The sequence below is a fragment of the Pagrus major genome, chromosome 1, assembly GCF_040436345.1.
Source record: "Pagrus major chromosome 1, Pma_NU_1.0".
NCBI classification, from domain to species: Eukaryota; Metazoa; Chordata; class Actinopteri; order Spariformes; family Sparidae; genus Pagrus; species Pagrus major.
Window position 1 is genome coordinate 34,976,330 of NC_133215.1, and position 11,088 is coordinate 34,987,417.

Sequence of the window (11,088 nt, forward strand, 5' to 3'; positions counted from 1 at the left end):
GAGAACTTTAAAATGTCAAGACCCTTTTCCCGCTCATGTCATGGATTCTTTTAGAAAATGAATCTGAAAACTTTTATTAAATTCATGGGACCATGCACAATTCTATAGCTGTGCTCCAAATATGTTTCACATGATGATTTTTTCTTTTTCATCAAATTTAATAATTTTTGTGTATGTATATTCTAAACTTAACCAATCATGTCTTTTTTACTGGATTGGGTTGAAAGTCTACTGAACATCCAAGAGACCCTAAGGATCATTTACAACATGAATTCATCTGAATATTTGTTACTGAATATTTATGGTAATTAAATTAATAACACATTTTTTTTTACCCAAACAAAAAATATATCATTTTCAAAAATTCATATCTACACTACTGTTTACTTTGTTGCCACATAATGTTGAGTCTGTGTAGTATTAATTTAGCTCTCTCACATCTAGAAATGATCTGGTCCTTTATAAAAACTGGGTGCCACAGATCTTATTAAATACAGCTTTGGAGCTTAAAACAAACAAACACCTTTTTAACATGATTATTTTCATTCCCTTTTAAACTTTTTTATGTGAAGGTGTTAATAATCATTGCAGACATATAGAATGTTAAAGATGTAATGTCAGTACTCCATCATTTAATAATTTTTTTAAACAAATCTTTTTTCACTCTTCACTGGCTGTAGTATTACATTCAGTGTTTTATTTCATCAGTAGATATTTGTTCTGTGTTGACTTCAAGCTTTTCTATCTGTCTGATACCTATTGAGCCTTTTTTTTATTGGATTCAGGACATTTGTAAGTCACACTATGTAATGGTTTGGTCCGTTTTGTACTGGATGTTGTCATCCTGTTCCATATGCCAGGATATAATATTAATCTTAGTTCCATAGCTCAATACACATATATTATTTCACAATTTTAAAAATGTCTGAATTTTAAAGTTATCTGTTGTCAGCCACTGACAACAGAATACGTCCATGTAAGACTACAACATGCTGATGCTACTTCTTACAGAGAACTCTCATAGTCTGTCCATGAGGGAGCACCGACAACTACAACACGTCCTGCTCAGGACATACTGTATCTTGGCTACGATTGTTAAATAAACATGTTCAAGGCATCCTTTGCAGGAATTGTTTTCGTTATACAGTTAAGTTTTAAAAAAGAAAGGTAAAATATTGTTGTATTTTTAGACTTTCAAATATCAACATAGGCCTCAAAAATATCAGTGTCAGTGGGACTCCAAGCTACAAAGCATATATTCATTTTCATATATGATCTTTTTCAGTGTGGATTTATAATTCATGAGATACAAAAGAGACATGACACTGAGCACTGTTCCCTGCTTTTATTGCTCACTGTTCACATCATTTACAGCAGAACCCTCAATGTGTTGGGAACATCACACGACTGTGTAACACATTACTTCTCAGACACATTCTCACATTTGCCATAAGGAACCATAGGGGCCGAGTTAAAGTCTTTATGACCTCTTTCTGTCTGCTGCTGTGACCCTGCAGGAACACTTACACAACATCACTAAAAATCATTTTGGACTTTTTGCTGTGTTCCACTGACAGCCACAACACTGTTTATGAAACTTTTTCATATATCCATTTCCATAACTTAATCTGGTGGCACCCAGCAAGTGATGTGTGTTCTTGTTCCAGTTTGTTCGGAGCAATGAGTGTAAACAAACAAAGATAAGAAATCTGCAAAGACTTTAAGATCAATCCAAAGAAATGGAAGCCATGGCACTGGCCACATTTGACTGACAGATCAGCTCTGAGGGAAAAAAGCAACATTCAGGTGTGTTTGTTAGTGACATGGTTCCAGTAACTGCTCTACAATTCAAAATTACATCCTAACTATCAGTCCCCAGTCAGAGGCACAGTGGCTCATATGGCTGCTGTGGTTTAGTCAAAAGCATTCTGACCTGTAGTACATGGAATGACAGATTCAAAGTGATTTCCAGGTGAAAATTAAAAGCTGCATTAATCTCTGCAAATGACAAAATTACATCAATGAGTGTTTTGGCTCAGTGTTTACCATTAGGTAATGCTGATAATAGGAAAAAACCCAACCAAAAATAAAACCCAACCAAAAATAAAACCCAACCAAAAATAACCAGAAATCTCACCTTTCCCTCGACATTACCAAGGACACCATGACAGTGGTTCTTTCTGCATTAAATTAATATTATTATTTAATTTATGAAACCTCAAGGTTAGATCTGAACACATGAAGCCTATAAGACGTCTTTTCCTCTCTGTCTTGTAGAAGTGACGGGATCATAACAGTGATGGCTGTGAGCTGTGTCCTCTCTCATGAGAAGAAAAGCTGCTCACAAAGTCGTTGTGTTTCCTCTGGACAGGAGACTTCATGGCCGACGGTCCGAGGGTCGGAGTAGATCTCATAGTCGTTTCCTCCCTGGAAAACAGACAGACAGACAGACAGACAGACAGACAGCCACACACACACACACACACACACACACACACACACACACACACACACACACACACACACACAAACAGATTAGCTTACCCAAACTTGGATGATCTAAATCAGCACTATCTGAAAGCATCTGTTTGATGTTTGCACCTGGCAGAAGTTAATCTTTCTAACAGTGTTGAACATTGTGAAAGAGTCTATTTTAACCCAAACTTCCCATCCCAACCTAACCATACAGTCACAGAGAAAATTGAGATGAGACAGAAAATAACAAGTGAACTCTGTGTAAAAGTACAGCAATCTGTCCTCCCAGTGCCTTTCAAGCCACAACAGCTTGTTCCAAAGGCAGACTGAGTAGCTTTTTGCTCAGTTGCAATGACATCCCCAACAACACTGATTATGATGTCCAAGGAACAACACCAACACATAAACTGTTGAATCACAGATTACTAAAGTCCAGCTGCCACACGAACAAATCCTGCTCCTGTGGGATATATGTGTGTCTGGATCTTCTTTCATTTATACATTCTGATGTGGATTTGTGGGAAAATGACTCAGGCTATCCCTCCTTCTGACTAAACCTCCAAACTCTCTCCAAAGAATAATGTTAATAAGTGTCCCTTCAAACAAAAGGCCTGGCCTGGTGGGCCTTCTGATACCTTGGGCCCCTGGGCCTGTGTAATGCCAGGGCCAAGAAAGTGCACCATGCTTGAGCACGATACGGAGTGTTCACACTAGTCAAACAAACTGGACTGTGGGGGTTAAACGTGCTTTGGCACGGTACAGATTGCCTAGTGTGAGTGCGTCATTTGTAGGTCAATGCAGTGATCCTTCCAACAACTGGATATTTTTGTCATTTGCACGCTCACATCTAGAAATGATCTGGTCCTTTATAAAAACCGGGTGCCACAGATCTTATTAAATACAGCTTTGGAGCTGAAAACAAACAAACCTTTTTTAACCTTTTTAACATGATTATTTTAATTTCCTTTTAAACTTTTTTATGTGAAAGTGTTAATAATCATTGCAGACATATAGAATGTTAAAGATGTAATGTCAGTTCTCCATCATTTATAAAATGTTTTAAACAAATCTTTTTTCACTCTTTTCACTGGCTGTAGTATTACGGAGTAAGTATTACACACGTTTGTATGTTAGCTTTTTTTTCTTCATAGTGCTGCCTCTGCCAATCAGATACAATCTTGTTTTTTAAATGTATCATTGTGACCATTGTACCAAGAATGCCCTTCTTGCTTTGAGTCATTTTCTCTCTCCCCCATAATAAGGAAAGAAAACATTATTGTGCATAGTCATGAGAGGAGTACTGGAGAACTGAGAATGACGCTGTTCTGAATTTTGAAGCCACCGTTCTTGGATATTCTATGTGTACTCACAGCAGTCTACTGTGACTGCACTGGATGAAAAGGGAGCTGTTTCTGAATGGGGATGGTCTTCAGTTAGAGTGATCCCTCATCAGGTCTCAACAACCCACCACCTGGTGTGATCACTTTCACAGCAGCACAGCGTGCGAACAATCATGTGCTCTGGAACTCTGGAACAGTCTTGTATTGACCTGGGCGTTAACTCACAGTTTAACATAGTCAAACTATGAGTTAATGGGTGGTTAACAAATACATACAGCTTTCAATGGTTTGCACCCTGATTATTTTAACGGGATACACCTACACTCCCAAATCCTACAACAGTTTTAAAACATCAAGAGTCCATGCGTACACAGGTATTTTGGAGACAACGTTTCCAAAGAAAGATGGATCTCCATCCAGACAAGGGTTTTAGTAAGGTTTCATCATCTCTGTGCGTAACACACTTAAAATATACACCTATCACACGGCTGTTTACATACACTGAACATATGTATGCCAGTGTCAAAAGGAGGCAGGTTGTATACTCTGGTGGGTTGCCTGGTTACAGAAAATACTATAACGATCTGAGTGTCTTTCTAAATATGCACAATATAACGCATATACAACACACACTCAAGCGTGTGTGTGTCTGCCTCATTGTTTCAAAAATCTGTTTCTGCCCATCCAGAAGTACACTAAATTTTCTGAATATCTTCACTTTGTAACAGTAAACATTTACGCCTGTATGAAAGGCCAAAACGCAGAGATAAAGCTATGTTTTACGAAACACCCATGTACAATAAATCAAGAAGTGTGCCTTTAAACCACAATGAAGACACAGAGAGTGCATGATAAACAAAAAAAATCATTACCTTTATAACCACTTCACACTCCACACTAAGCTTTACAAATACTGTTTGTGTGTATGTGAAAATGTGTTTTTCAGGTTGTTTTCACAAAGATCCCCATCCAGAAGAAACGAAACAAGAAAACAGGTGAAAATCCGAGCTACAGTGTGAGGCAGGTGTGTTTAGAACATGTGTTACACGGTGGCTGAATTCACAACAATACTTCTTTTCAATCTTGGTCTTGTTCATAGTGGCTCACAACCAAAGCAAAACATTTCAGAAGTGCTCCACCGACTGGATAAACCTGTTAGAGCTCAGCAAGGCAGATGGCAAAAACTGAGAGAAAGGGCTGGGCTGAGATGTAGCTGGGTTGGTGTGGAGCAACATAATGATTAAAGGCTGTAGGTGTCAGCCACAGCACCAAACACATATCACAGACTTCCGTGCATGAAGCATGTGGTCTAAAACCACCCATTCTTTGGCTTAGTACTCCGGCAGCTCTATTCATATTCTTTCTTTGGAAGAATCTACATGTACTCAGGCATCATTGTGCCATCCTGCAGTAGTTAGCATACTCACAGGTTTGGTCTTGTCTCCAAAGAAGTGAATGGTTGAGTAGTTGTCCTTCTCAACAATGCCCAGACAGAATCTCTTATCCCAACCGTCAGGAAACACGTCAAAGCTGATCTGACCTCCTGCAGAGAAACAAAGGCCCAGAGGCAGGGAGAGATGACGTGGAGGATTTACATCACACTGACACAGAAACACACACAGGTGACCTGATGAGTTGTTATAGCACACAAGTCTGAAGCAGCTCCTGATGCTGTGACCCAGCAGATTTAAACAGATTTAAGTTGCTTTCAAAAACAGATTCACTGTAAATACAATCTGTATAACTGCCATGACTGCAGTTTACTCACCGATTGAAAAAGACAGTCCTTTCCCTTTGAACTCTTCCTTCAATATGGACACAAACTTCTCTCTGATTTTCTCTTTCTGTAAGAAGCAAACAAAAAATAAACAATTCCAGCCCTGCAGATTTCAGTAATTCTCAGCATTGCCTCAAGCTGGCAATGATATAAGCAATGCTAAATAGAAAAAAGTACTATTTTACACGTGCATTCAATCACAATCATTCTATCCTGTAAATGTCTCTGCAAACATAAGGCAAGGTTTAAGGGGCTCTATGAAACAATTTCCCTCCGCCAACAGAGGGCAACAGTAGCTAACGCTTGTATAGAAATGGAGTCTAAAGTTTACCAAAGTAAACTTAATGGCCGACTTTGAGCACAACACACAGATTCCACAGAGCCCCTATAAAGTTGCATTACTTCATTTTTGGCCCTTTGGGGGCAGCATCACAAGTTCAAACGACATTTGATATATTATCACATTAAAAGATATTTTGTCAAACATGTTAATAAAAAATGGTGACAGCTAACTACATACCCACTGACAGAGGGGAACATCAAATATTTGGAGTTTCTGGCTTCAGGCCTCTGGCCACCTGACAAATGCAACTAAAATGTTCCCTCTCCTTTTATCTCGGTTTTGGTCTCCATCAAATCCTGAAAAAACATCTGGCACTTTAGCTGCTAAATGCTCCACTCTGTTCACTAGCTAGCCTCTGACTGATGTTTGGTAGGGAGCAGGTAGCAGGCAGTGGGTTTATCAGAGTGTTTGTATCTTAAAGCAGTGAAAATGAACCAATACAGTGAACATGAGGGTCATAAAATCAAATCAATGCGCTGAAAGACGGTCCAGAAAGCTGTGGGGAACTGCTGAGTCAGGTGATAATTCTCCATGGTCTCATCACTAAAGGTGACCACTATCACATTACACACAATATTAATAGTGCAGCTTTAAATCAAACATTTTGGCTGGAGTGTGAATGTGTGAGTGCTACCTGATCGAGCTCGTAGAACTCTTTCCTCTCTTCCTGTGTACAGCTGCGTCCAATAGGGGAGACGTTCAACATGCCGTTACGAAATTCAATGAATGTCCCCCTGTAAAACATTACACATGACAGTTCAGTCTCATTCAGGCTAAACCACATCATTACTATAAATGATTATTCTACACTTTCAATTGTTACACAACTTTCACAGCCTCAGCACTCCTCGATGCCCATTACATCAGGACTACAATACTGTAATTCCAAGCATCAAATAAATGTTGACATTGAGATCAGGACTCTGACATGTCTGTACCTCTTCTTGGGCAATTTGATCTTGGCCATGTAGTTGAGACAGAAGTTGATAAAATCTTGCAGTAGCTCTTCTCCCATGTGGGCCTGGATGGACTGACAACAGCGAACAGACACAGTAAACTTCCTGGGTCCGGTCACAGGAGGTAACATCAACATATTTAAGGTATCTTTGTATTTGTTTTTGTTTTTTATTAGATTACGATAGAAAATCACCTTTAATCTATCTAACAAAGAATTTGATGTAACAGCTTAAAGCTTTTGCAAAAAATTGTGTGCTTTGGACACATCAAGTAAGTTTTACCTGGACAGAGAGAAACTGTCCATTCCTATAGGCTTCAAGACCATTCTCAGCAAACACATAGTCCACTTTCTGGATCACTGCACACATGAACATACAGAAGAACAAAGAGTGCAACTGATTCAAACTTGAGGGATGGATGTGTATAACTGGTCTACTGCAGGGCTATAGATGTGTGTCTCACCATCATCTCCCAGCTGCTCTTTGATCTTGCTGAGGTCCGACCCTCCCACCACTCCCACTCGAACACAAGTCCTCAGCTTCTGAAGGAACTCTGTCATCTCTGGAGTCACACGCTGTAAACACACACACACACACACACACACACACACACACACACACACACACACACACACACACACACACCAGTTTGTGATGTTTTCCAGTCAGGATGCTTTTCATTCTTTCAAATTCCCACTTAAAAAAAACCTGTGCTCACTTTATTCTTTAGCCTTTGACTAAGACTGTCTACCATTAGTCATAGTACAATCACCTATTTGATATTTCTAGTGGTGTTATAATATTTTGTGAGGCAGTGATTGCAATTTAGGTTACCTGTTTTTTGTCTGTTGCACAATTATGATTACTAAACCCTCTTATGATGCAATGTGCCTTTTTTCACAATAATGCTCCACACATAGTAACACATACTGTAGTAATGCACAATCACACTACCCCCAACTCAGAAAACAGACATTAGCACAGGAAGATAAACATGCAGTGGTCTGTTGGGTCTTAATGAATAAGCAGATACTGACTAACAATGACTAGATCATTTGTTCCAGTAAAATGTAAGTAATTAATAACACATTATATATATTCACTACTATACTATTATGAACACATCAACACTATTCTATTTTTTAACCTAATTGACATCGATAAATTAAATTTAACAGTTACTAATTACTTCACTGTAATCTTTGCAACATATCTGTCTGCACACTCTCAAATCTTCACTTGCAGATTGATGAAACCTTGATTTTGTTTTGTGAATTTAAATTGATTTGTTGTAAACTTGCAGAAATATTAGATTTATTTCGATGTAATCAGTACAACTTTGCTTTAGTGATCACAGATCAGGCAAGACAAAACTTAAAAGGAATATTTGTGAAGCTGGTTGTACTGGTAGGTGGAACCAAGGGAAACATGACAAATGGGTAACCAATTCACACATGATTTACAGGTCTTAGGGAGTACTAACACATATGTGAATGAAGTAGTATGAAGCCATTTGTGGCTCCAGAGGAAGCTGTAATCGGATAAACTGCCTCCAGTGATGTCACTGACTGGCTAAGTTGCATTGTGGGTATTGTAGTCAGCACGTTTAGAAAAGCAGTCCACTGGTCTATCATTACACTCTTATAACACTGTTGGACTCATTATGGACAGTTACAAAACAAATGATCCAAATCGATGCAGTAGAACCAGAGATATCACCTTTTTATTCCACACATTATTCTTCATGTTCAAAACATGGTGCCTACATTTCCCACAATGCAACTCGGCCACTGCGTGAAATCACTTGAGGCAGTTTATCAGATTACATGCAGCTTCTCTGGAGTTTATACTAGTTTTTCACATATGCAGTAGTACTCCCCGGGACCTGTGGACGCACTTTAGTGTGTAAATGTATTTTAAGCTTTAAGCTGTTTGAATTAACTGTGCGCGACACGTGTGTTTATGATGCACAAAGTGAAAACACCAGCGCCTATAATCACCATAGGTTTATACAATTGATAGTAAACATGAATATTTACAGCAAAACCAAACAAACTGTCAGATCTAGTTACTAGGAAGCTTTTCGTTCAGCCGGAAGAACAACAATAACAACGTGGAACCGGATGTTGCTCTGACATGACGTGCTGTCAGGTGTGAGTATGAATGGAGTCAGCTGTAACGGTACGTTTATACACACACACAGACATTTAGTACCTGTCTCGCTGCTGTGAGCGTGCCGTCAACATCAAAGAGACAGAGCGTGCTCCTGTCCACAGCGAAGTCACTCATCCTGTCCGTCTGTGTCTCTAGGCTGCTGTCTCACTGTCCCTCCCTGTGGACACAGTCCCTATGTCTTCCCAGTGAGCACTGATCACTCGGTGTGTGTCCACAGTCTGTCCGCCTTTGTCCCAGTACTCGTCTATGCTGTCGTTTCCTCCACAGTGTAATCGAGCTGCACAACCGCTGAGAACAGCAACTCGCCAACTACAACTACCAAACATACACTGTCTTCTTCGTCTGTGGTGTGTACCAGTGGACCGCAAACAAATGAGGTTCATGCCGCCACCTGCTGCACCGGAGCGTAGAGGACACATGGAACTGAAGCCTCTTCCTCTTACTGCAGCTCAACCGTGTGCAAAAAGTGTCAGCTGAGGACACGGCAGTGTTGGAGGAAGTACCCAAAAGTCATACTTGAGTAAAACTACAGATATCGTGGTAAAATTTTACTTTGGCAAAAGTGAAAGTAACGCATACGAAAAGCCTAGTACTTCAGTAAAAGGCTTAAAGGAGGCTATCTGACATTAAATGTAGGCCTACTTCAGTATCAAAAGTAGGCTATGGTATGTAAATTCTACATTTATATATATATATGTATGTATAAACGATATACCATACTGTATACAGATCCAATATTCTGAATTTGTCGGATTGTTTGAATGTTTTTTTGTTTTTGTTTTTTTATTAAATAAACTAATTTAAATATGTGCTACTTTGGCTCTGATGCAGCATGTAATCTGTAAAGTAACTAGTTAGTAAAGTTATCAAACAAATGTAGTGGAGTAAAAAGTACAATATTTGCCTCCAAAGTGTAGTGGAGTGGAAGTATAAAGTAGTAGAAAATGGAAATACTCAAGTACAAATACCTCAAAACTACTTTACAGTAGTTACCTCAAAACAGTACTTCAGTAAATTTATTTAGTCATATTCCATCGATGGGATACTGTGAAATTTAGGGCGACATTAAAAAACTGTTTCATGAAAAACTTACAAACTAGAATGGCACTCAGTAGAGCACATACCTCCACCAAGACCCACCAGTCCCCTTTTAATTTAATCAATCTTAATCCAGTATCAAACCCTGGATCACTCTAAATTTGAAAAACCGAGCCCACAACTGTTTAACCATAGTTTAAACTCACGAGATCTAGGATCTGTGTTAAATTATACCCACTCATAGATACCAGCCACCTTAATATGGCAGATTTCCTTCACCAAGATCCATGCATTATTCCCTGAGAAATTAATGAAAATGTTGAAAAATGTCCTATCTGGCAATGTTAAAGAAAGTGAGAAGAAAATCTTGGAAGTGTCCCTTTATCTGGATCCTCACCATAGGTTAATAGGGTCTACCCTGGCCCGAGACCCATCCTCCATCCAAGCCTGGTGGAAAACCATTCAGTACTGTTAGTGTAATCCTGATGACAAACCACACAACAAACAGTGAAAACAAAACCTCCTTGGTGGAGGACAAAACATGGTGCCCCCTGACTGCAACAACATTAAAGCAAGTGCCCCCTTGGATGCCTCAGTGGTAGATTAACCATGATAAAGTGCCCTCTATGGTGCCCCCCCAGTGGAGGAAACAGGATGTAATGCTCTAAAGGGTGCATGCAAAAAAAATGTGTTGGTCTCTACGTCCCTCTTAAATAATGAATAGTTTCCTGTGTGTTTTTTTTACAGAGGTGCAGTAGTTGTATAGTAGTAGTCCACCACTGCATACAATGTGCCGAGGCATGGAAATGTTAGATTGCTGAGCAAAGGCAGGGTGTTGGCATGCTTTGTGGCTGAAACTGAAATATAAAAGTTCATGTCACAACACAAGAGTCAGACAGCCACACAGTTTGCTTTATTTTCAGAAGATGAGAGGAAATGCATATCACGACCCTCTTGGTTGACATCACATTGCATCTTAATGAC

The 11,088-nt window shown here is 39.3% G+C and overlaps 1 protein-coding gene across 1 annotated transcript; it reads right to left on the reverse strand.

The window, feature by feature from the left end:
- Positions 1–1,330: 1,330 nt before the first annotated feature.
- Positions 1,331–9,304, reverse strand: pmm2 (phosphomannomutase 2). The gene is made up of 8 exons (XM_073462901.1): positions 9,106–9,304; positions 7,355–7,466; positions 7,174–7,250; positions 6,874–6,965; positions 6,570–6,669; positions 5,584–5,659; positions 5,243–5,358; positions 1,331–2,427 (listed from the first exon to the last, which is right to left on the reverse strand). The coding sequence occupies exons 1-8, from the start codon at positions 9,178–9,180 to the stop codon at positions 2,323–2,325; spliced, it is 753 nt and encodes a 250-aa protein (XP_073319002.1). The 5' UTR covers positions 9,181–9,304; the 3' UTR covers positions 1,331–2,322.
- Positions 9,305–11,088: the final 1,784 nt, after the last annotated feature.